Below are 26,881 nucleotides of genomic sequence, written 5' to 3'. Positions count from 1 at the left end.
AGACAAGCCCCAACTGAGCCAGGACTGGGACCAAGCCGGAATCAAGCCTGCAACTGAGATAGTGCCCCACTGATTGGAATTGAACCCTTGACCCTTCAATCTAGAGCAAAACTGGCTAGGGTGGCCAACCCAGCTTTTAATGTATCTGGGCCACTCTAACTGAGTTCCTTTTGTTAATTTTAACTAAAAGTCCCAAGTTGATTAAAGCATGAAATAGTTCCTGCCTTCACAGCTATTGTTATTTATATTTTACATGATCCTTATTGTTTTTCTAGATATTAATAACAGCATATCCCAGAAACACTATTTTAAAAACTTAAAACTTTATTTCCATAATAATTTTAAAATAAAAATGCCGTATCTATACTATGTATATCATGTTATCTATTTTACACATTTTATAGTGATAAGTATTTACACATACTATACTTTGCAACAGGGAATACTTTTTTGGTCTCCCCTAGCAGGCTGCAGATTTCCAAAGCAGAAGTCCTGAACCTTTGAAAGTAGCATTAAAAAAAAACACCTTTCTTTGAAGATATATTTATTGAGAATCAAAATGTTTGCTTTGTTTTATTTATTTATTTTTTTGGGGGGAGGTTAAAGAAGTTTCATTTTTGCTTTAAAAACCTTCCCAAAGAGTAGTAATTCATTTCTATTATACATCGTCATATTGAACACTATTCTTCTGGCTTTTGTAATAGTGTAAATTCAAGGTTATGTGTGTAACATGTATTTTCTGAAATCCAGTATATTCATTGTATATATGTGAAGTATCCCTTGTGTTCTTACTCTCATATGAAAGCACTATGGCTTCAAGAACAAAGTTTTAAAAATCATAAATAGAACTTGTGTTTGATTTGGGTTTTGGCTAATTTTTAAGGAACCATTCAGCAATGGTGGTCTTAGATAATTAAATAATTTGTGAAGCTGAAATTAATTAAGGGACTGCTGATTCTAAGAACTAGGCAACCAACAAGGGAATAAGGGGAAATTTACAAACCCTAATGCCAAGTTCTTTTCACTTTTGCAATATATGTAAGTATAAAGTAGAGGGAGAGGATAATAACAATTATATGAATATTTTTAAATAAAAAGTGCTACAGAATGGGAAAATATTTTGTTGTTGTTAAATTTGCCTCTTATTCTAGTTCAATAAGATGCTTGTAAGGCAGAACTTCTAGAGAGCAAAAGAATGAATCAACTTCCCTGGCTTAAACTTAATAGTCTTAAAACATGTTATTTTATAACTTGAACATCTGTGATATGCCTTGAAAATTTAAAGCAGAAAGCAAAATCATACAGAAAGACGGAATCTTCATCAATACATCTAGACAGAAGTTTGCTTGTAGTTTTTGGTATCCAACACTTTTTTCCCACACATTGCACAGATACCTAAAAAGAAAACATGTGAACATGTCAAATCACAATACCAACTAATAATACCAACAAATATCTAATAACAATGGTGTGGTTTGGTTCATTTAAGTCAACCCTGAAGCTAAAACCATAATTTTATAAAATCAGAAAACAGAAAAAGGAAATATATATTTTTAACGATGAACAAGTTCTATTTTGCCTTAGGAATAAGAAGGATTTGACTGTAATAGAATTTATAATTGCTATTCCTTTTTCTACATTATCCAAATCAATACCAAATAAAATAAGTTTGATATGAATAGAAAGTATTACACTTACCCTTTTTGTACGCACAGCCCTGGCAGTAATTAGAGCCCGGTTGGTGCACAGAACTTTTGCAAATTCTGCAAGTGGAGAACTTATTCTTTCCATATGGATCAAATCTAGAGATTTTTTAAAGAAAGAAAAATGTATAATCCCATAGAAACACTCTTAAATAGCCTCATTTGAACAATAAATGGGATTAATCCATGCTCTCAATTCCCTGTCAAACTCTACCAGCTCTGGCTACACTCTAAAATGCCTGCACACTTCTACCCCTTCTATGCTTGCTTAATCCCAAACCAGTTTATAGCCAATGTATTTGCTGATCTATTTGTCTGATCGATTGATCGATAGATAATGTAAATATTATGGAGCCCTGACTGGTGTGGCCCAGTGGTTATAGTGTCAGCCTGTACACCGAAGGGTTGCAGGTTCAATTCCCGGTCAAGGGCAAACAGTATGCGGGTCCCTTCCCCAGTTTTGAGGGGTGAGCTCTAGAAGGGAGCAACCGCTCCAGTGGGAGTGGGCTTGGCATATCTGATGTAGGATTGCTACATCAGTTAGTCAGAGAGGTGGGAGGGTTCAGATCATGGAGGACCTTGTAAGAACATAGTAGGGGGCTTGAATTTTATTCAACATAAAAAGAAAAACAAAGGAAGTTCTCAGCAAAGAAGTTACCTGCCCTTTAAAGGACAGCCTGGTTACTCTAAGAATTTACAGGAAAACAGAGGAAGCAGAGATAGAAAGTAAAGTATCCAAGTAAGAAATAATGGTGATTTGGGACATGGGAATAACAGTGAGATGCACAGAAGCAGGTGGATTCAGGTTATATGTTGCTAGCTGATGGGTATGGGGAGTGAGGAAAAGGAGGGAACCAGTGAGGAATTCTACTTTTAGGTTTGCACAACTGGATGAGACAATAGTGCAATGATGAAAAGACTATGATTAGAAAACTGAAAGAAAAAGAGGTTACCTGTTAGACATCCAATTGGATAAATCAAGTAGACAGTTGGATGTATGTTTGGAGCTCAGGGAAGTCAGAACTAGAGATACATATTTGGGAGTCATTAACAGATAGTTTGAACTTAAAGCTATTAGACTAAAGTCAATGAGGAGAAATTATAAATTTATAAAAAGACAAAAAAAAAAAAAAGTCCAGGGGCACTTGAGAAGAAACAGCCAGTGAGTTGGGAGAAAAGAAAAATGTGGTGTCCCAGGGCCAAAAGAAAAAAGGGTTCCAAAAATAAAGACTTGTTAAAAGAGAAAGTAAGGTAAAAATAAAGAAGTAGACATCGGTTTAAAGGTCATGTGTGATCTTGACAAGAGCAGTTTCAGGGATGTGGTTGGGATAAAAGGCTGACTAGAATGGCTGAAGAAGAGACGGGGGCACTGAGAAACTATCTAGATAAGGTTTTTGAAAACTTCTGCTGTAAAGGGAAGCAAGGAAATGGGGTGGCAGCTGGAAGAGTTAATGAGATTTTTAAGACTAGATATAGTAACGCATGGTGTCAAGAATTGTTTTTAAGGTGGGGGACATTTTTATCTCCATTCTCAGATGAAAAGTAAACTTCTGAAAAGTTAAGTAACTGCCTTAACTTATGTAAAGTCACAGAGCTAGACAGTGACAGAGTCTAGATTCAAATTGTGGTCTGAATCCAGAACTTGTGCTCTTTCTAGATTCCTCTGTTACCTGTGATTTGCAGGATAACTAAAAACTAGAAAACATAAAAGTCATGTTTTCAGATGAAGTTAAAAAATTACCATAGCACTAATATCTTCAGGTATTGATATAGTGAGGAAGAACAGGGTGAAACCAGCAGGTTAAAACAGAAAGCTTGGTTTTACGTTCTAGGAATTACCTGTTTTATCACAACAGAATGGTGCACATCAAATTCACTTCAGCAAGCTTGATGTTAAAAAATGGCAATTTTATAAATTATTGATCTATAGATGCTCTCATACCTACCTTGCTTTTTTTGAGGTCAAAGCTTTATTTTCATTCAGTTTCCTTCCACCACTTTCTATGTCAAAACATAAATGTATTTCAGTGAATTATTTAAACACATGTCACATATAATACATACAGCATTAAACAATTAAAAAGTTCTCTTTTTGACCCCCTACCAGTAGACTAGTTTATATCAAAATTTTCAAAAATCCTCATTTACTAGCCAGATTCTTAATAGAAAACAATAAAAATTTAGATAAAATACAATCATTTTATTTCTTAGACTCAAAGCAGAACTTTAATTGGAAGGTGATATTGACTAGTCTTGTAATAAATTATCTTATATGAAAAAAATGAGTAAGAAGGTGAAAACATTTAAATGATTTGTTTAAGAACACAAAAAAGAAGAGGGGGATTAAATACCAACTGTAATTAAGCTAAATCAAATCAATTACTATGATATACATATTGCTTGAAAGTCATTTAATAATTTTATTGTCTCCTGCCAACCAAATTAGGAACTCCAACATGTAGTTGAGAGAACTATATAAAATATTAAATTGTTGGGGGATCCATGTACATTTAAAGTTTAATAAATGAAATATTTTGTTCACATAACATTTCATTTTACAAATAATCTAAAAGCTAAAACATTATTTACAGAAAGTATGGGATCCAACTTCTATGTTCTAAAAGGAAAAATACCTGTGGTATTCCTTGCACCATCTTTCCATGTATCTGGAGTGATAACAGTACCAAGTTTCTTTTCACCTGTTATAACAAGAGAGTAAAAGTAAAGGGAATTAGTATTTACTATCTAAGAAATACGCTATATTGTCCAAAGTTCACAATGTTCTCAACAGACATATTACAGTAGGATCCTGTTAATGCTGGGGTCGGGGCCAGTGAACTGAGGCTTAAGCTATTAATTATGGGCAATGTACAATATAACAGACTCTTAGTAAAATCTGTAATATAATCCTATATAATAAAAGGCTAATATGTAAATCGACCGAACGGGAACCACCTGCTTAATGTAGGACCTGCCCCCAATGGTCAATGAGCTCCCACAGGGGGAGTGCTGCTCAGCCAGAAGCTGGGCTCATGGCAAAAGCAGGTGGTGGGAGCCTCTCCCGCCTCCGAGGCAGCGCTAAGGATGTCCGACTGCCAGCTTAGCCCAGACATTCTCCGAGGGCTCCCACACTGGGGCTCTAGTAGGCTTATAACAGGCTTCCACTGCACACTTTAAACAAACGAGGTAAACAAATTTGTTCATTCCATATATATTTACTAAACATCTATAAGCCCTTTATACCAAGTATAAACCATTATACAAAATACAGAGGGGAAAAAAACCTTTAAATAAAGATCTAAATTTCAAGGAGCTTTCTGATTTCTCTAACAGTAGTCCTTAACTTGGATTTTACCAGTGGACATGAACTAGATGAAATTATACACAAACTTTTTGTATATTCCCTGTATTTATAGATTCTGATAAAGAGTCTACAGCTTTCATCAGATTTTCAAAGGGTTCAGAGAAACAACAACAAAAAAAAGTTAATTCAATTAAAATATGAGTTTTAAAAAAGTATAAAAATTGAGAGCTAAAACAATTTGAGAGTAACATACTAGGAGAAGTTCCATGGAGAAAGAGACAACCTTGGCTAGGGAAATCCAGGAAAGCTCTGTGGGAAAGGTGCTAGAGAGGGTATGTGGCAATGGGGATATATAAACAAAATGGATTATGTTAATTAGATATAAGAGGACTTGAAACCCTGTCACAGAAGAGTAGGGTATGTCTAGCTTGGGGGAAAAAGAGGCTTGGGCATATGACAATTATTTTTAAACATACAGACAGTTCGTGAGGTCAAAAATAAGATATCTTCTAGATTGGCATTAGAATCCTGGGGTGGCAACTATAGGGAGGAAAGATCTTAAAAGCCAGTGAGTGAAGTCTACACAGACTGCTTTGAAAATGGTGAGAATCTCCTGCCACCTTGCCTCAATACTGTAGGTATTCTTGAAAAAAGTGCCAAAGCCATTGGGTGGGATACTGACTTCCAGTTGTCAGATAAAATACAGAATGCCCAGTTAACTTTAAATTTCAGATACACAAGGAATACTTATTTTTGGAAAGAATGTCCTGTAAGTAAGTGCTTTGGGACAAAGAACTCCTCACAGCAGTAAGGAGCAGCAAACAGAACTAAGTCATAAACATTGCATGGAATATACTTATACTCAAAATTAGCCGTTGTTTGCCTGAAATTCAAATTTAATCGGGAATCGGTATTTTTTATTTACTTAAATCTGGCAAATGTTGAAATGACTTTTTTTATTTTGTGAATATTTTAATAACAGTGAGAAAATTTAACAAGTTTTTATTTTTATTTTTAAATCTTTACTGTGACATTTGGTTCCATTTTTGTAAAAACAACTTACGACTACTTTTATTTTCAAGACCTAGCCTTACTGTTGGTATACCAATAAGACTTTATAACCCCTTTGGTAGAAGAGTTTCTAAATTTCTTAGGCTCAGATGCAATCCTAATAATATTATCTGAAAACGATGGTTCATTTGAGATTTCAGATCAGAGGCTGCAAGGTCTGTGGGAGGCATAACTACTTGAAACTGGCCACTCTTTCCATCAGGACAAGCTCTTAGTAATATTTTTTGCAATATTTAACCTTCTCCCTGAATAATCCACTGAATAGCTTAGAGAAAAACCTATAATCAAAGCTAGACAAATGAGACATGCTTCTCTAAAATATGTGAAATGGAAGATATAGCGACCAGAACAGGTCGGTAGGTGGGCCCTGTTAATGGCAGTGCTCTAGGAAGCAGACTCATGAGACCGTAGAATTGTCTTAATTTCTGACATGTCATTCCTTCTTGGTTTCTGTGAAATGCCCCAGTATCCAAATATCCTTTTTAGTTAAAGAGCTATAATTAGATTCTGTTAATTGAAACACAAAGAACCTTAACCAACAGAATACTGTAGAAAATGTTTGGGGTAAGTAGGATATCTGGGATTGTGTGTAGAATATTGCTTGATGTCTGAAAGACCTTAAGAGTTTGGAAAAATCAACTGAAATGGCAACCAGGAAGACTCCCATCCTCACTGACACCACATTTTTTCCTTGCCATGGCAAAAACAGTGAGAAGAAGCTTTGTCCTAATGCCAAACTGTATCACTGTTTTTCTGAGGACCACCGAATTTTCTCTTCCAGTCAAGTGCCAGGTGCCAAGTACTTTTCATGTTGGTTATTGTCTAAATGGGAAACATGCTCACTGTTGAATTTTGCATCCAGACCACAACTGATTCCTGGTAGATTCCAGTTCTTATTCCTCAATTCTAAATCCATCATGCCTCATCGCTCTGTCTACCTCTAGCTGACAAGGTAATATAAAAAGTAAGATGTCTCATTTCTCTGAACTCACACAGTGCATTCACCACAATTAAAATGGATATGTTTTCACTAAATTGTCTAAAGTAGCAGATACAATGAATATTGTCATAATTTTTTTTTAATTTTTAAAGTGGTGTGGTTATTTACTACTAGTAATATCAAAACTATGCCCGGAATTATCTGAACTACTTATATTTGTACACATAATTTAAAGCACAGAAAGTGATTCTACAAAATAATTTGATAAGATATTTGTAAGGATTATTTACACATTTCATGCAAGATTTTGAAAAATGCATTAAAATTAATGCACTGTAGAATCACCACCTGTAAAATTAACTGTTAATGTGTATTCAAGTTATTGCTCCCTTCCTTTTTATTTTTTATTTTCATTGTTTGAAGTATTACATATGTCTCCTTCCCCCCCCCCCCCCCCACCATTAACCCTCTCCCCCTCCTTCCTCTCTCTCAGTGTCCCCTCCTCCCCAGTGTTCGTGTCCACTGGTTATGCTAATATGCAGGCATACAAGTCCTTTGGTTGATCTCTTACCCACCCCCCCTCCCCTGCCTTTTCTCTTACCCACCCAGCCACCTCTTCCCTTGCCTTCTCTCTGAGGTTGAACTCTCTGTTCAGTGTTTCCTAGTCTCCGGATCCATTTTTGTTCAGGAGTTTATGTTGTTCATTATATCCCACATATGAGTGAGATCTGAAGTAAATTCATTCTAACCTTGAGGGTCTGTGGGGTGAGGGAACCAGTCAAGAAGCTGTATGGGATACTCTGAGTTGAGAGGAAGCAAACAAAGAGGTACAAAAACTGAGACCATCCGGAATGCAAAACATATAGGACAGTATGACCGTCGGGGTGGGGCAGGAGTAGTCAAAGGGCAGGGTAGGTCGGAGGACGGAGACTAGAACCAGAGATCTATGGCCGAACCCAAAGAAAAAGGGCAAAGTTCCCGGGGAACTCCAGTTAGGTTCTCCTACCTTCCTTCTCCCGCAGAAGGGACCCCTGAACTCACATTTTTCGCACACCATCCTTCCGCGATAGTTCCCTTAGTCGCAGTAGCAGGAGCGGCTTGAAAACAACAATACAAACCAGGGCAGGATATTCCTTCCGGGTTACCATAACCCACTTCCGGCCGCCCCGCCCTCCGCCCGCCTTTCCAACACCTGGAAAGCCAAGGGAGGAAGAAACTTGAGAGGGAAGGCGGGGACTGCTTCCTTTGCCCGCCCCTCCGCTTCCGCGATTGGCTGTGCGGCCTCTGGTTTCCGCCCCGTAGGTTTGCGCCTGCGCGAAGAGCCGCACCTGATGGTGGGAGGTGGGAGCTTCCCGTTCCCTGCGGCGGGCGGGAGAGTTAGGTAAGCCCAGCCCAACAGTCCTGCACGCGGGCCTCCCTGGGGTGCAACCAGTCCTGCCAACTGCCCCAATGCCCGAGAGCCTCTGTGCCCCCGGCCCGCCCGAATGACCCAGGGGCCGCTCTGACGCCCCTCGGGCTTTCTGTGGCTGCCTCTCCGCCTCTCCTGGTCTCCACACCTGTGCTTCCTGATTATGCCCTTCAGCTCGCTCCCCGCCGCCCGCACTCCGGCCGGCTGAGGTTTGGTCTGAGTCCTAAGCGACCCAGTTCATGGTGGGGCCAGGCGATTCCCGCCAAGTCTCCGGGAACGGCCTTCTCTCACCCCACCATGTCTGCGGAGCCGGACCAGGTGCGACCGCGGACGCCAAGGCTGTACCTCCGCTGGGGGCGCCTGATGGGTGTCCCACGCTCGCTCTCCAGGGCCTAGCACAGGGCTGGTATCTCCAGAGGGGCTAACACTGGACCCCACTCTCCTTTGTTTGGTCCCTCGTTCATTCGTTCTCTCGTTCATTCATTGACTCAGGAAGCATTTGAGTTGAGGTATTGCTCCAGGTGTTACATCCAGATCTGCTCATGCCAGCCGGGATTCTGAGGGTGACCCAGAAAAAAGTCTGCGAAGGGATGTCTTTGGAGACAGTGTATTGCTGATCTGCTCCCCACCCCTGAGAATTGGACCTCTGAGAAATTTTTCCTTTCTCCCTTCTTGCCATTTGTATGCTTCTCGATCCGATCCCGGGTGTGTGTCTTTATTCTTTATTTGAAATGGCTTAGCACATGGAAGCTTGGGATCTTACACGTGTCCTCTAACATGTTTTAGCCTATTTCCTTATCAGTAAAATATTTACCTTTGAAAATTATAGCGTGAATTAAGGTAGAGGTGTTGGGGTAAGTCATGGGCTTGCCCTTTTGTGCTTGCTCTTCTGTGTGTGTATCAAATGTACTGGAGTAACCAGAGTTACATAGGGACTATTACTTTAGTAAGATCTTTACTTAACAATTGTGCTATGTATAAGCTCTCTGCTAGGTAATTTATAAAGGGGTGTGTTTGTGTGTGTGTGTGTGATGTAGAAAGAATAAATTATTTTCTTCCATTTGTGTTCTACTTTTTATTGGAATTTAACACCTATAACAAACATTGTCATTTTGGTATTTCTGGAGCGCTAGGATCCCTTAGTTTAGCATAATGTTTTTTGAACTCTTAATTACACTATTCACGGTTTGAGTATTCAAGTGTGCACTTAATATCACCTGGCATTTGTTAGAAGATATGAACTACTATGATATTGGACAAGGACCCGCAATGGTAAAAAAAAAAAAAAAAAAAAAAAATGCCAACAATTTAGCCAAAGTATATTCATGGAGTTTCTAGAATGCATAGGTTATATTTCCAACAGGTGCAGATCATTACTCCACTCAGTTTGTTCTCATCTCTGATTTTGGCAAAAAAAAAAAAAAAAAAAGAAATCACTTAATTGGTCCTAGCACATGACCCTTTTGCAGAAACCAGTCAGACATATTTAAGAAATTAGAAAATTTGTCCTTCTTTGGCTCTGAGAGCTAATTACTATATTAGTCTTCATGAGCATGCATGCATATGCATCTTCCTATATTCTGAAACTAATACTTAGAAAATTGACTTTGGCTCATAATTATTCTTAGGTGTTGTAACATTTAGAACAATGGAAAACATTATTGCATATGCTCTTAATTTGTTTTGTTTTTTATTAGACAGCCATTCAAGGAAACACCATGAAAAATATTGATATCAAGAGACTACTATATACCCATCTTTTATGCATATTCTCAATTATCCTAAGCATCTTCATCCCATCAGTCTTCTTGGAGAACTTCTCAATATTGGAAACTCACTTGACATGGTTGTGCATCTGTTCTGTTTTTGTAACTGCTGTCAATCTAGTTTTATATGTAGTGGTGAAACCAAGTGCATCCACTAAAAGAAGTTCATTATCATACAAGGTAAGGCTCATTTCTTGATAACTGATTTTTAGATAGAGGTAGTGGTTGTTTTGTTTTATGGAAAAATAAAGCATTATTCCAGTACTCACTTGAGTTATTTACAGTGACTAAAGAGAATGTTGGTTGCTGGAAGGCTGCCCACAGCATTTGATAGATCCTTGTTGGGCATTCATTGTGGAATTAAGGTGTCTTCGTGAATAATATAGCAAATATTTCATAATAATAAGGACCGTATTGTATTCTAGCAGTCTGTTATTGGTAAATAGTTCATAAATACTGGTTAACAGCTTAGCTCAATACATACCATAGAAACAGAAATGCTTTTTGACTATATTGCTAGTTGGGTGAGTAGAATATTGGTGGGGGGAGTTCTATTGAGGGCTATGTACCTGACTGCACAAGATGTAATCTGACTTCAGGATACCCAGATCCAAAGAACATTCAACTGTTCACACAAGGGAATAAGTTATGTTTGTAAATAAAATGAAAACATGTATTGTCCTTTAGGTATTCTCTTGAGTCTTTAAATTATTCTTTTTTTTTTTTTTTTAAGGTAACCAGATTTTTGAAATGCTGTATCTACTTTCTTATGTCTTGTTTCGTCTTTCATGTAATTTTTGTTTTATATGGAGCACCATTAATAGAGTAAGTCTGAAATTTTTACCTTAAGCCAATTATATTTTAAAACACTTTTTTTTTTTTTTTTTAAATAAAGGGCTATTTCTGTTGATGATTAGAGAAAGACTGTGCTGTGTTTTATTATTGGATCAAGAAAGGATACTGACATCATTGCCCTTCCTTTGCAGGAATAACTTAATTCATCAACTGCTACTATTACCTAGCCTTCTATTACACAGTTGCATGTGGGGATAGGAGGAAGATGAGAAACTATACTATACCAATAGATGTGTGACCCATAGAACCTCTAGTGGGACTTACAATAGTGATATGGATAACTTAGGTAGTATTAGCGTATCAGTTATTGGTAAATGTGATTCTGATATGCTTGAAAAAAGTTTGTTCTCATAAGAAAAGCCAATAAATTCCAGTATATAAATACTTAATAAGTTAATGCTTATAGTTTAAAGGTAAAATTTAACTCAATATTTTTTTTTAAACTGACCAATTTTAAATTAGCAAAAAGTCATGAATATTTCTTACATTAGAATTGGGAAACTTTAGCAGTAATTAATGATCATGATGAAATGATTGATTTATGTATATACACAAATACATAGCTACGTACATAATTATATATATGTATACGTAGTTTGTTATATATACATATTATTTCTTATAGTTTACATTTTTTATACTCATTATTTGATAGGACTCAAGTTACCTTTCAAAGGAAAGTACAAGAAAATATAATTATATTAAATCCAATTAATGACGTTTCTTTTTCCTAGGCTGGTGTTGGAAACATTTTTATTTGCAGTGATCTTGTCTACTTTTACTACTGTACCTTGTTTGTGTTTGTTAGGACCAAACATCAAAGCATGGCTAAGAGTTTTCAGTAGAAACGGGTAAGTTTTAATTTTATATTTTAGTGATTTGAAAAAACTTTTCTATTCATGGCGGCTAGCTGATTATTTCATGAGTGTTTCTCATCTCTGTATGGTTCTCGGAAATGCATTAAGGGCCCACTGCAGTTGGGGACTGGAGAGAGAAGGAATTGTATGCACTTAAGGGAGATCCAAGCTGGCAGAACTACAGGCCCCTCCCTCTGCTTTAGCAAGATCAGCTCTGCATTTTCTGTATGGTAGAATTCCACTTAGCCTTTTGTTTGAAAAAGGTTTTCTGCCACCAAAGGTAACCACTCCTCAGGGATAATTTGTCACTGTGATAAAATTATGACAGATAAAATTGCTTCTTTATGTATTATAATGTAAAATTGGAGCCAATCTAAAAATGTTTAGCCGAAACCGGTTTGGCTCAGTGGATAGAGCGTCGGTCTGCGGACTGAAGGGTCCCGGGTTCGATTCCAGTCAAGGGCATGTACCTTGGTTGCGGGCACATCCCCGGTAGGGGGTGTGCAAGAGGCAGCTGATCGATGATTCTCTCTCATCGATGTTTCTAACTATCTCTCTCTCTCTTCCTCTCTGTAAAAAAATCAATAAAATATATTTAAAAAAAATAAAAATAAATAAAAATGTTTAGTGTCACAGCTGCCATTTCTTGCTTAGCCTCTTTTGTGATATGGCATCTTAGTGCAAGTTTTACAGGATTTTACTTCCTTAGCAGCCATATATATTTTCAGCATAACTAAATTAAAATTTTAGCTTCTTGAAAGGCATTGAGATGATTTGTATCAGAAATGGTTGGGGGGGAAGTGGTTGAGTCATAACTAATAAAACTAGGAAGTTCCTTGCTGCCCATAATTTTGTCCTGTTTATCATTTAGCAGCAAAAACTCTTGAGCTCTTCTTACTCTGTGGCATGTGATTAAGCTCTGTGTGGATTCAGTTTTTGTATACGTGTGTGGATTCTGAAGTGTCAGCCATGATTCTCTCCCTGTCCCTTCTATGTTCACGGGACAAAAATGAAATGAGCAAACAGTGTGAGGCTAGAATTATGAAAATCAGACAGTAAGTACCGTAGGAACTCAGAGGAGTAGGAGACCACTGAAGAATGAGTTGGAGGTGGGGTGATCTGTGAAGGACTTGGATCAGGAGTATGAGATTTGGGGAGGGGAAAGGGAAAAACACCTCATGCTAAGGGCATGAAGGAAACCATAGAAACTGAAATGAACATGGTATTTTTGTGGGATTTGAGAGGGAACAGCCCAGGTAGAGCAGAGGATGCCTGATGGGTATCGAGGCTCCATAAATTACTGATTTCTGTTTTTGAAATGAATGCTGTTTTTCCCCCCCCCTTTAGAACCATTCTAGTGTTCATAATACCTCTAGAAAACAAAAGAGTAATTATTGAAAACTTTTTCCCATTTGTTACCACAGTATCCCAAATGGCATTGACTTCTTTTAGCATTTTAGTTAGAAAATTTTAAACAGGGGAAACTGGTTGAAATCTTATTGGTTTTGTTTGGTGATTTATCCAGCTTTGAATTTTGTTTCTGAAATAGTGTATTGGGGGGAGACATCTGATTCCTGCTATAAGATGGCATATGCAGTCCGAAAAATCCCTGCGCTATACAAACTTGGGCAATAAAAAACACAAAGAAAGGTGGGAACTTAATAAAAATGGTAGGACGGTTTTATACATGTTAGACATGTTAAGAAATACATAAATATTGTGATAAATGTAGCATATTTCCTTGGGAAAAACCATGAAATTTGCTTTTGCAAATAGGTGTGGGAATAGTTGTCTCTTACAAAGATACAATCATCTTTGCTTAAAGTTCTAATAATCTATGCACATGCTCTTTTCCACTTAACAGCATTTTAATAAATAAAGAGAGAGGATTTGGAAGAATAAACTAGTTCAAGAAGAAATAATAAATAGGGAACAGACAAAGAAAATAAACTTGAGATGAGTTAGTGCACCTAAAATGTACATTGTAAAAAATAAATAAATAATTCAAAAGTAGAAGACAGTTTTCCCAAATGAAGGAATTATTCAGTTTGTATATTAAGAGGCCCACTATATCAAGAAAATAATTGAATGAATTGGGGTTACAGAATAAATATATTCATTAATATATTTATAAAAATTAATATAAGCAATAGGAATTAATACAGTGGATCTGGGTCGAAAAAGCAAGTCTTTAAGTAAAAGAAAATTTAAAACCTGAGATTGTGGATTAAGAAGGCCCATTGTATTTCCAGCATAATGTATGAGAAGACAGGCACTTCAAGACACATTATTGTGAAATTTTATTTTATTTTATTTTATTTATTTTTAAAATATATTTTATTGGTGTTTTTACAGAGAGGAAGAGAGAGGGATAGAGAGTCAGAAACATCGATGAGAGAGAAACATCGCCCAGCTGCCTCCTGCATACCCCCTACTGGGGATGTGCCCGCAACCAATGTGCATGCCCTTGACTGGAATCGAAGCTGGGACCTTTCAGTCTGCAGACCGATGCTCTATCCACTGAGCCAAACCGGTTTCAGCTATTGTGAAATTTTAGATAACCAGTAATTATTCTAAAAGGTCCCAGAAGATGGTGGTGAGAAAAACATGTTCCCCAGAGAAGTCTGGGAGCCAGAAGGACACTGAACTTCTCAGGTGGGAATCAAACAATGGAGCAATGCCTTCAAAATCCTGAGGCAAATGATTTCCAACAATTATAGTCAAATCATTTTCTGACGTAAAACATCTCTAAATCTATTTTCCATGGACCCTTTCTCAGGAATCTATTGAAGGAGATACTTTCAAAAAAAGGAAAATATTATAGGAAGAGGAACTGTTGGAATCTAGAAAGCAGGAGACTCAAAATCACTGAGAAGCTAAGGGGATTTACAAGGTGATGGCGGAGCAGTTGCTTCTGAGGAAAGGAACCAGTAGTGATAAGGGCGGGAGGAAGACTTAGATTTCACCGCAAATGCACTCTCATTTTGTCTGACTTACACTGTGTGCATGTGTTAGCTTTTCAACTGAAAAATGCTTTCTTCTTGCCGATTGTTAATAGTTCATGATAAATATTTTTGGTGCCTATTTTAAATGAACAGAGTATGTATGCATTATTAACTTGTGCTTCTGTTTGTTAGATTCTGCAGCAGCTAAGATATATTCCACCAACAATTTACATGTTTGTGTTTTACAGAGTTACATCCATTTGGGAGAATAGTCTCCAGATCACCACAATCTCTAGTTTTCTAGGATCGTGGCTTGGAGCCTTTCCTATTCCACTCGATTGGGAAAGACCATGGCAGGTTGGTTTTAGCTACTTAAAGCTGAAAGATAAATGTTTTTACAATGATAAAACTGATGATGCTAACATATTTATTGATGTAAATTGTTATGTTCAATTAAGTAGCAATGACAGTTCTGTCTTCCAGCACTGTTGTTTTTTGTTTGTTTGCTTGTTTGTTTTTCCTACATATACAGGTGAATAAACAAGTTTAGTTTTAAAAAAAATAAGCTAGAAGTTGCAGGAATTCCCTATTTTTAACCTTGATATTCATTGCCTTTGTGGCCTTAGAGTCATATTTTTGTTAATGTGACTGATGGCCAAATTATGTTGATCTTGAAATATTTTTTAAAAGCATGTAGCAAAGTGGGCTTTTTAAAAGGGGTGCATGATATAGGTGGAAGTTCATTAACATCAGGGTTTTCGTTTACTGTCCCAATAGGATTTGGCTAAATACGCCAAGCACTATGAGATAAGTGTTCTTCTTATCCCCATATTTCAGATGAGGAAACTGGTACCAAGAAGATATGTAATACTTTAAAGTTCACTGAGCTAGTAAGGCATATATCATTTAATTTTCAATGGCTTAGTAGTATGCCATTATATAGTTATTCTAAAATTTATTTAACAAACTCACTATTGATCATTTAGGTTATTGCCAATATTTTACTATTATAAACAGTGTTATCATAAACATCTTTGACTCTGTATCTTCACACATTTTCCCAATTATATTCTTAAGATAATTTCCCCTAAATGGAATTGTGCTTTTAAAAATATATATTTTTTCTTTTTCCAACATGAAGAAAGTTTTTTTCTGATTACAAAGACTGTATATATAATGTATTTAGAAGAATTAAGCAATATTAATAGTTACAAAGAAAAATTATAGTTACAAAGAAAAATTATCCAAATATCCAGCCACTTAGATGCCTTTAAACTTTGGACTTTAATGCTAACTCCAAAATGGAATTAAACCAGATAATCAAATCTCTCCTGAGCATACTTATTTCTTAAAAAGCAAAATTAATTGAGATTGTCTTTAAAACAATTTAAAGTTATTTTAAAAACATTCGTACTTATTCCCATCATATATCAGATAAATGAAGCATTGTTATATTTTAAAATCCTTTTTGTTTTCTCTGGTTTTATTAGGTTAAAAATTTAATATTTGGAAAACATATATTCATTTTCCACAGTCAGAGATGCTACAGATAATTTTTCATAAATTGAAGCTAGGGATTATAACTAAGTGAATTACTACAAATAATGCTAGCGTGAGGGATGAATTAAGATTATGGAATTAGCCAAAACCGGTTTGGCTCAGTGGTAGAGCGTCGGTCTGCGGACTCAGAGGTCCCGGGTTCGATTCCGGTCAAGGGCATGTACCTTGGTTTTGGGCACATCCCCGGTAGGGGGTGTGCAAGAGGCAGCTGATCGATGACTCTCTCTCATCGATGTTTCTAACTCTTTCTATCCCTCTCCCTCTCTGTAAAAAAATCAATAAAATATATTTTTAAAAAAAGGTTATGGAATTAATTGTTGAAGAGTAGCCTATTTTTAGTTTACTTGGTATTTCCATTAGCAAAGGTATTAAGCAATGTTTTAGATAGACCAAAATAAAATACTAACTTACGTGAGTATGCCACATTCCAAGCATGGATTAAAAAACTACAGTACTTAACTGACAGACAATGGTTTTGTTTGTTTATTTTTTAATTCTTTCCCGAGGATATTTTTCCATTGATTTTAGAGAGAATGGAAGAAAGAGGGAGAGATAGAGAGAAATATTGATGTGAGAGAAAGACATTGATTAGTTGCCTCCTGCACAAGCCCTGAACGGCCTGGGCTGGGGAGGAGCCTGCAACCGAGGTACATGCCCTTGACTGAAATTGAACCCAGGACACCTTGGTCCACAGGCCTATGACACTATCCACTGAGCCAAACCAGCCAGGGCTAGAAAATGGTTTTAGATTTAAAAGGTGGGTTCATTGTAAGGCAGTCTTGTTGACAGTGCTCTGCACGCAGGACTTTCAATGTGAGAGAGAATAGTGCTGGACAAATTAATTCATTTGTATGATCTTAGTAAGAACCATTTAGCATCACTTTGACAAAAAGTTCCGGACTGGAGACTACACATCTCACTAAAGACAGCTGTTTCCAGGTATGTACTGTTAGGCATAGGAGAGTGGTAGAGTATACACGGATCAGTGCAGATTTACAACTAGAGAAATATGTCCACATTGGTAGATCATCTGTATGTATTCCTACATCGTACAATAGCATTTGCTTTAGGAACATCTGGAAAAATATCATTATCAAATTCAGAGGAAAATATAAATGGTCATTTAAAACCAGTAGAAGTGTTAGCAGGTTTTGAAAGATAAATTGTCATGCAAATGCAAATTTGTGATAAGCACAATAAAAACATTAAAAAACAACTTGTGAGAAATTTAGAACTGGCTGCCTGGGTTTAATCTTCCCTTTTTATCTGAAAGAGCTAGTAATCCCATTGGTTGTTGCTTTGTTCTAAGTGTTCTAGGTCCTCTGATCTGCAGATAGGGTGGTTTCCCCATGATATCTGTGATGACATATATCTCTCCAAAAATTATAACTATACTGGAGGCCTGATGCATGAAGATTCATGCAAGAATGGGCCTTCCTTCCCGTCTGCCGGCACTGCCTTCGCTCCAGCCCAGAGCCACCTTTCCACCTTCCCATGCTGCCCAGAAGCCAGGAGCTGCTGGGGCATCTTTTTGGAGTGGCTGGGACATCTTTTGGGGGGGGGTTAATTTGCATACTCACTCCTGATTGGCTGGTGGGTGTCATGAAGATATGGTCAGTTTGCATCTTTCTCCTTTTATTAGTGTAGATTGCGACACATATTTTTAAAATATCCTGAATGAAATAATCTTAGTTTGTATCTTGGTTTATAGTAGAGGCTCAATAGTTAGGAATGAATGGAGTCGTTCATATGAGACTCTTAAGAATGACAGAAGTCTCCCATTGATTGGTTTAGAACCAATTTCTGTACTTACACTCTTACCTTATAAAAATGGCAACTAAGAGCAGGAATCTCCCCCTTTTTTGGGGGGGGGGGTGCACCTATAATAATAAAAGGGTAATATACTAATTAGACCAGATGTCCTTCTGGATGAAGCCGGGTCCGGAGGGAAGCTGGTGCTGGCAGCCGGGGGAAGGAAGGCCTGCTCTTGCACGAATTTCGTGCACCGGGTCTCTAGTATAGTAATACAATGAATGAAGTGTGTGTTCTCTTGTAAACTTTATACTCTCCAGACATCTCATGTAAAGAATAGCATGTATTAAAAATGTATTAATATTGCAAAGGCAAGGGGATAGTTCCTACAGCAGGGTATTACACTGCTCGTGAACGAATTTATTTGTTCTAAATGCTGGTTCTAATTATTACCTAGCAGTGTCATTTACCTAAGAAATACTTACATTATTGATCACATAAGTTTACTTTTTCAAGTTAGCACATGTGATATACAAAATTATACCAATGCATGGTACTTTACAACTTTCATGACAGTTTTAAAATACTATTTTATTAAATACAATAGCCCCCTGCTGTAAGTACAAGAGGTGCTGTTATTCTTGCCTTGCACATTGAGAAACTGAGGTTCAGGTGTTCAGTGACCTGGTTCAGTGACAATAAATGGCTGACCTGGTATTGCAGACTCAGAACTTTCTCAGCCCATTGTCCCATGCTCCTTCCCAGAAAAGCAAAGTAAAATAGGAAGTATTTTTTAAAGTAGCCTAATGTTTTTTGTGTAATTATTTCAAAACTTTCTGTTGAGTATTTATAACTAGTTTCAACAAAAATCATAATTATATAATCATAATTACCTAATAAATACAGATCACCACTTTAGGAAATCTGTAGCTTATACCCTGCCAGTCTGACATATCAAACTAGCTGTTACATCGAGTATCAGAAAGTGTAGGTATCACTTTATTGACATTACGAAGTTAAACATATATTTGTACTTAATATATACTAAAAGGACCTTTATAATATTGTGCATCTTCTAGGTAAGTAAAATGTATTAAAATTGTTTACTCTCAAATCACAGAACAACAGACAAATGCCATCTATAGCACTGAAAATGATCCTTAAAATGAGGAAACAAAAAATGTAAAGGGCCATTATATTTCTTTGGCCAACCACAAGTTAGTAAAAATACTTGTGAGAGCGATGGGACTTTTAACCAGGAGTCCATAGATGGGCTTCAGAGGCCTTTGAACCCCTGGAATTATAGGCACTTCGTATATATATATATGATATGATATATCTGGATAGTGTTTGACCAGTAAGCATGAATTCTTTTAGATGTCATTTCAAAAATTTATTTTTAAAGTACTTAAAATTTGGGCAGGACCTTGTTTTTTAAATAGAAACAGCTTTAGAAACCTCACCTGTAGAGATTTGGAGAAGGACAATTTTCTGTATTGTAAAAACTTATATAGGGTGGGGCAAAAGTAGGTTTACAGTTGTGAGTTCGTGAAAGTTTATTCTTATTATTTATCATTATTGTGTTATTCACATACAAACAACTGTAAACCTACTTTTGCCCCATCTTGTATGTACCCATTAGGAATATGAATTAAAAGATTATCATCAAGTATAGCTCACATGTATTAGTCACTTGTACTGTGTGCCAGATAATGTTACAGGTATGGCTGTAAATTCCGCGTAGTGCATTCTCTCCTTTAGTCATTACAGCAACCCCAGGTGAGTTTTGTGATGATCCTCATTTTGCAAATGAGACACCAAGGCACATAACGATTAGGTGACTTGCCCAGAGTCACATATTTAACAAGTGGCAGAGTTGAGACTCATTCAGTCTAATACAAAAATCAGTGTTCGTAATCCCTATTCTGTACTACTCAGAGCATGCTTTGAAAATATCAAATAAGCCCTGGGGGTGTGGCTCAGTTCGTTGGGGTGTCGTCTTGTACATTGAAATGGTTGTGGGTTCGATTTCCAGTCAGGGCACATACGCAGGTCGCAGGTTCAATCCCTGGTCAGGCCAAGTGCGGGAGGCAACTGATCAATGTCTCTCTCTCTCCCTAAGAGAAAAATACCAATTTAAAAAAATCAAACACTACATAGGTATATTAACACATTTCGCTTTCCTAAAAATGTAAGCAGGGTTCTACAGTAATGCCTGATCAGAGAGAGGCATGTGTCTTCAGATGGGAAAAAGCTTGTATAATTTTGAAGCTCCTTTCAACCAGAAATATATTAGTTTTTAAGAGAAAACACAAAATTATAACTTATTTATTAATAACTTTTTTATAAGGATGAAATTTCCAGATGCCATGTACCCAGAACCTAAACTATTAGGCTATTGTTAAAGCTGATTATTTTAAGGCAACACTGACCTTTTCTAAGTGGTGAAAAATATGAATTATTTGGTATAGAGGATAATAGTACACTAAATAAGATATTTTCTTCACATGATGTAACTGTTCATTTTTTTAATGGTTTTTTTTTGCTTGTTTTTCCTTTTTTTCCATCACCATTGCTCCCCCTTATACTCTCTTCCACCTCTACCCCTCCACTCCCTCCCCTGCAACGTTAATTTTAATAATTTTACCTACGTGCATTGTATTATCTTTGTTATGCAACAGGGGGCTTCTATTTCATGATTTAAATTTTTTTTTAACTTTAATAAAAAGTTGACCATCGTTTTGGTGGCAAAGACTTGTGAATGACTTCCTTTACATGGATGTCTTTGAGTTTTCTGTTTTCCTTAAACAAAACAATTATACATAGCCATCTCAGATTACTACAATTTGGAGAAATATTTGTAGCAGTGCAGTTGAATCTTCTGTTCAGTAGATGACCATGCGTTGTTGTTTTTGGTCCTTTTAGGCATGAAGAATGTTAAATAGAAACATCTCTATATGTGAGACAAGTAAATAGTTTTAAATATAAACTTCAAGATCTAGGTATGAAATACATGATTAAGATAGGATTATTTGACAGGTTAATATAAATTCTGTTGCCATAGTATAGGTTTACATTTAAAAAAAATAATTGTAAAAAGGTTAATAAGAAATTGCTTGAGAAAAAAACCACTATTAGTGGGCAACTTCTCCCAACTCCCTTCAACCACTCCGTTTGCCATTCCCTATAACGGTCTACAAAAATCAGGTAAGTTACCCTTGTATAAAGAAATTCTCTTTAAAAAAATGACCATGTTACAATTAAGGACCACTCAAGAAAGCCTGATCCATCACTAGGAAACAATCTTACAGCCAGTCCAACATTTTAATTTGCTGAAAGCATAGATTTCTTGAGACATTTAATAAATGTTCAAGAAGCTTTGCCCCCTCGTTAGACAAAACTTATTAACTGACATTTCATTTCTGGCATTCCACCGGAGGTGATGTACAGCAACTGCTTAAAGAATGTGTGTGCAAATGTCTGTATGTGTTTAGAAACAAAGAGCCACACTGAAATTACAAAGTGATTAAAATAGAATTTAGTAACCCAAATTGGAATTTGGCTGGAATTCCCAAGGGATTATATTTCTCCCTATTCTTGGACAGCATGCTTTTTAACAAAGTGCAGATGCTTACACTTGGCCAATGATGAATAGACACAGCATGAGAAACAGAGGAAAGAGTATTATTCCAAATGTTTACACAGGGTGTTAAGTTAACACTACTAAGGTAAGAAGTTCAATGCTTTACATATTTAGTAAACTATGCATGTTATTTTATTTGCAACCCCATGTGTTAAGATGGGACACTGTTAAATTAACAATCACTTAAAAAGCAACAACCGACAAACCAATATTTAATTTGGTACTTAAAATTAATAATTAAAAATCAAATGGAAGCAATGTCTAAAGTAACTAAGATAATTCACAATAAAAACCATAATTCAGGCTCTGCTTATGGAAATATTGTAATTCGAAATCGGCTAGTAACCTAAAATATACCTTTAGAGATAGAATGAGGAATAAGCTAGCAAAGTGTTAAATAAGATTTCAGGGAGCCACTGGAATTACTTTTAAGAACATCAGAACTGATTATATACAAAAAATGTTAACTAAGTGTAAGTTCTTTCATACGTGATCTTATTTGAAGCAGTGTATTTGCACTCACTAATAAAATTCAAGTCACTAAGATTTTTGAAATATTTTATTTCCCAGATATTTCATTTCTTTGAATTAGTTGTTCAGTGACTAGTCTGAATTTCTTTGAAGACCTAATGAAGATGTGTTTCTGGAAAGAAGGCAATTTTCTACAATCTGAAAACAAATGACTAGAAAACAAATCTTTGGTTTTTAGGTAAAGTGGCAGGAAGGATTTTGCAAAAAGAAATAATCAAGAACCAAAGAAATGAAAAGGCTCTTAATAAGCAATGGGAAACTCCAAACCCCATCAAGGTCAATAGAGTACCTAAGGCACCTCAGGTTCGGATGATACAATCATCTTTGCTTAAAGTTCTAATAATCTATGCACAAGATTGTACCACCTTAAGAATGAGAAGCTGAAAATAAAAATAATGGTGAAGCTGAAAAGGTAATGGCCAACCATTATAATTGTGAAGAAGAAGAGAATCATACAAGTTGATAAAAGTGAGTGACATTGGAGAGCATCTGTTCTACGTCCATATTTATAGATGAGGAAACTGAGGCCTGTACATGAAACAGGTGATAACAGAACTGTGTTTCCAGATTCCTAAGTCTGTTCCTCTTAGGGTAGGACAAATTCTAGATTTTAACTTTCATTGGCTAGTAAAACAAAACCAAGTGTGAAGAATTCCAGAGATGTGAGTTTGAGGGGGGGAAAAAATTCCTATCAAATCCCCAAAGACAGTTGGAAATGCATAATACTTTACTGTCTTAATTCCTTTATACCATGTGTTGGACAACTCAAGGTAATATACTAATTGATTTATACAATTCCTTTCAGTTCTATCTAAAACCAGCAAATCAAAAGTAAATGAGAACATTACATGAGATTCCTGTTAAGCATACATAAGGCCATGGTACTTAATGAGAACTACCGCTTGGTGGGAGAAAGAAGACATGCACTGTCCAGTTCTGAGAGAAAGCTCCTGACTAGTGACCCAGTAGACTCTCTCCACTCTTCAATGTGGAAGATGATGCTTATGTTTTTAAAAAACCTCTACAAAGCTCACAGACAAGCCAGTGCATCCTAGATTTGTGACTGATACGAGTATTTAAGGCTGTCGTTTTCAAGTATAAAAGTTTAATGTTCCATTAACCAATCTATGCAATAGACATAGCTATAAGCTCAAATTAACAGGATCCTACCAAAGACATAAAATCATAATTTAGGCAACAGCAAGTTTAAATGTAGAAAAGGCTGGGGGGAAATGCATGGATGAGATTATGCCTTTCTGAACTGCATTGGTTTGTTCACACTGAAACTCTCTAACTCTGTTGTCTGTTGCATGGTGTGTGGAATTTGGCAGATCCACAGCAGGAAGTTAAATAGGTAACAGATGGTCATTAAGATGGTTCACCTCTAACAGTTCTATAGCCTGTTCCCCCAGGTTGGAAGTGGCTCAAGTACGCCAAATAAGCTTCACAGGTAGCATGAAGAAGTTTTTAAAAATAGGGCCTTTCACCTAGGGACCAACATGTACTGTTTGTAGATGGAATAAATGAACATTATTTACTTCTGGCTTGGTGTAATATTGTGAAATGTAACGTGGCTGGAACAGAATGGGTTCTGAAAGCCGGTATTTTGTTTAACTTACACTCTGGGTGTTTGACTTAAGTTGTAGTTCTGTAACTTCTACTAGGGTTCCAATATCTACCTGAAAGGTAACAGTTTTATAATGGAAGCAATTGCTTTGTTATAAATTGCATGTAACATGCTTGAATTCTAGGTCATTTCTCCTCAATACAATTTAAAGTTTCATATGGTTTGGTCGTCATACACACTTCTCATTTCATTTGATATACAAGCCAATGTGGAAATTCACAAACAAAATGACCAACTTCAGAGAGCTAAATTGAGTCCAAGATTATGGCAAAGTCTGACCCAAAATTTTAATTTGTAATTTTAGCATGTGTCTCATGCAGTTTGGGAGTATCAAACTAAATCTACAGTCGCCAAAAGCCTTGTTACAGTTGAATGCACGTTAACTAAAACATGTACATTTTTTTAGTGTTCGTGATAAATGCAGTTATGACCTTATTACACTTTTGGCATTCTTTAAGAAAGCACAGTAAGCTTTAATATAGAAATATTTAATTTACACTTAACTTGTGCTCAAGTAATAATAAAACATTTGTTCTCTTTTGACCTCATACATTCTCTCCTCAGGTGTGGCCCATCTCCTGCACGCTCGGAGCGACCTTTGGCTACGTGGCTGGCCTCGTCATTTCACCTCTCTGGATATACTGGAATAGAAAGCAACTTACATACAAGAACAATTAATTGGAACAAAGGAAGATTCTGTGTGTGCAGATTCCATAAAGACTGTGCAGAAATGTATATGGTCTAAGCCAGGCAGTCCCATTTACAGCACTGTTTTTTTTATGTAGTTACATGATGTGATTGTAGCTTTTTAAACTATGAAACCCCTGAGAGATTGTACCTTCTAGTTGAAATAAAGTATTTATAATAGATTGTGGCTTCAGATGCTGTTTGCTGCTTCTTGGACCTTTAAGAAACATTCTTAATGAACTTTATAGAATTCTGAGGACAGGGTTGTTTTTCATTCAAGTTTTAACTGCTTCAGTATTTATAAGAGGTCTGGGTATAGCTGTAGCATTTCATATGCTTTCTTAGAGAGAAATGGACAGTTTCGTTGGCCACTGAAGATGTTTCTCACGTAATCAAACAACAGTTTATACATCTTGATCCTATTCTTTTTTTTACTGTGTGTTTCTTTGGAGTTAAAATGGCTATGATAGCCTCATCGAAAACAGTCTTCAATCCCTTCTGGGTTAAAGCTGAACATTCCACATAGCAGCACGCTCCTATCTGGAAGGGAGAAAGAGAACAAATACAAATACATAAAAAAAATTTTCCACAACTGGTATGACACAGACACCATTATAAGGAATATAAAAAATATAGCAATGCAAAAAGAATGAAATCAAAATACTCAGAGATAACTAACTGTTAAATTATTAGTATATATCCTTCCAGACATTTTGGGAATAATTCTTTCATCAAATATTTACTGGCTACCTACCCTATGCCAAGTACTGCTTTAGGTGCTGGGGATACTGTCAATGAACTGAACAATCGAGCCAAGTTCCTGCTGTGTGATGCTTACATTTGCTTATGTTCGGGGTGGGGGTGGGGAGGGGGGGGAAGGTGGATGACGACAAAGGGATGGTGGCACATGCTCTGGAGAAAAGGAAAGCAGAGTGAGGAAGATGGGGAGAGCAGAGGGCGGTGGTGATGGTCAGGGAAAGCTCCACCAGGCGAAGTCTGAGCAGTGAGGGATAACTAAAGGCAGCATTCTAGGCAGATGGAGCCCTGGTGCAAAGGCCCTGATGGAGGAGCTTGCTTGGAGAGATCCAGGAACGCTAAAGAAGCCACAATGGCAGGAGAGAGTGAGTGCAGGTCGGGGGAGAGTGGTGGATGGCAAGAGATGAGGTCAGTGAGGTGGCGTTGAGGCCACTCTAAAGACTTTGGCTTCTTCACTGGGGGAAACCCATTCATTCATTCATTGAAAATGTAATGAGCACTTTTATTTGCCAAATGAGAGAATATAGCAAGAAACAAAAAGGTCTCTACTCATAAAGGTTCCATTATAGAGGGAGTAGACCATGAACTAATGAATACAGAGGTAGAATGTCACAGGGTATTATGTGGTCTGCAGAAAAATGGAGAAGCAAGATAGGGAACGAGTAGGGATGAAATCAGGCAAAGTCTCATTGACAAAGTGAGCAGAGATCTGAAAGGAGATAGAATAATGTTCCAAAGGGAAGAACATTCCAGGCAGAGAGAGCAGCAAAATTCCAAGCCCTGAGACAGAAGGGAATAGCAAGGAGCTCACGTGCCTGAGAAGGCGGAGAGGTATCAGGGGCCACAGTGAGGTCTCTGGCCTTGACTGAGCTGGGAGCCCGAGCAGAACAGTGATCTGATGGGGCTTTTATTTTAAGACTCCTCGGGATATTGTGTTGAGCACAGATTAACACGGGGCACAGAGAGAAATGGAAAGGTGGGTTAGAAACTCACAGTAATACCTGACTGATAGAAGAGGTGGAGAATTTGGATTCTGAATATATTATGGAGGTAGAGCATTATGTAAGAACAGCAAGGTCAACTGTGACTTCAAGGATTTTGACCTGAGTAACTGGGAGGACAAGCTTAAATGGTAAAATCAGGAATTGTTCTGGACATGTTAATTTTGAGATGCTTAGCCACCAAGATGGACTTGTTGGGTGAATGGCTGGATAACCATGACCTAGAGTTTAGGGAAGAGTTTCAGGCTGGAGATAGAAATTTGGGGGCCTTCAGTAGAAGATTGTTTAAACCACAAGACTGATAGAAGCTCACCTAAGCCTGGAGAATGTGGATATAGAAGAAAAAATGTCTAAGAAGTTGAACGCTGATCCCTGGGCCCTCCATCATTCTGAGTCAGGGAGATGAAGGGATGGAGGAGAGGCCGACAAGCAGGGAGAAAAAACAGAGAGCATTCAAGGAAGCCAAGTGCAAGTA

The 26,881-nt window shown here is 37.0% G+C and overlaps 3 protein-coding genes across 5 annotated transcripts in view; 1 reads left to right on the top strand and 2 right to left on the bottom strand.

The window, feature by feature from the left end:
• Positions 1 to 303: 303 nt before the first annotated feature.
• On the bottom strand, positions 304 to 8,192 carry CRIPT (CXXC repeat containing interactor of PDZ3 domain). The gene is made up of 5 exons (XM_084901041.1): positions 8,060 to 8,192; positions 4,337 to 4,402; positions 3,650 to 3,704; positions 1,699 to 1,802; positions 304 to 1,395 (listed from the first exon to the last, which is right to left on the bottom strand). Exons 1-5 carry the CDS (start codon positions 8,073 to 8,075, stop codon positions 1,331 to 1,333), a joined length of 306 nt encoding a protein of 101 aa, XP_084757167.1. The 5' UTR covers positions 8,076 to 8,192; the 3' UTR covers positions 304 to 1,330.
• Positions 8,193 to 8,284: 92 nt separating this feature from the next.
• On the top strand, positions 8,285 to 24,836 carry PIGF (phosphatidylinositol glycan anchor biosynthesis class F). Of its 3 annotated transcripts, none has more exons than XM_084901029.1 (6): positions 8,285 to 8,399; positions 10,124 to 10,372; positions 10,926 to 11,017; positions 11,782 to 11,898; positions 15,098 to 15,206; positions 24,527 to 24,836. In XM_084901029.1, the coding sequence occupies exons 2-6, from the start codon at positions 10,145 to 10,147 to the stop codon at positions 24,638 to 24,640; spliced, it is 660 nt and encodes a 219-aa protein (XP_084757155.1). In that variant the 5' UTR covers positions 8,285 to 8,399; positions 10,124 to 10,144; the 3' UTR covers positions 24,641 to 24,836. The 3 variants fall into 3 exon arrangements, with proteins under 3 accessions (XP_084757155.1, XP_084757156.1, XP_084757154.1); XM_084901030.1 differs by having other exon boundaries at positions 8,321 to 8,399; positions 10,128 to 10,372; XM_084901028.1 differs by having other exon boundaries at positions 8,382 to 8,744.
• Positions 21,825 to 26,881, bottom strand: part of RHOQ (ras homolog family member Q) — a 34,442-nt gene continuing 29,385 nt past the window's right edge. Inside the window, exon 5 of the mRNA XM_084901031.1 lies at positions 21,825 to 25,189. Within this exon, the coding sequence (XP_084757157.1) occupies positions 25,034 to 25,189 (156 nt within the window). The 3' untranslated portion in view covers positions 21,825 to 25,033. The remainder of the gene's footprint in view (positions 25,190 to 26,881) is intronic.

This window comes from Pipistrellus hanaki (assembly GCF_964339955.1).
Source record: "Pipistrellus hanaki genome assembly, chromosome: 12".
NCBI classification, from domain to species: Eukaryota; Metazoa; Chordata; class Mammalia; order Chiroptera; family Vespertilionidae; genus Pipistrellus; species Pipistrellus hanaki.
This window is presented reverse-complemented; position numbering and strand designations above follow the sequence as displayed.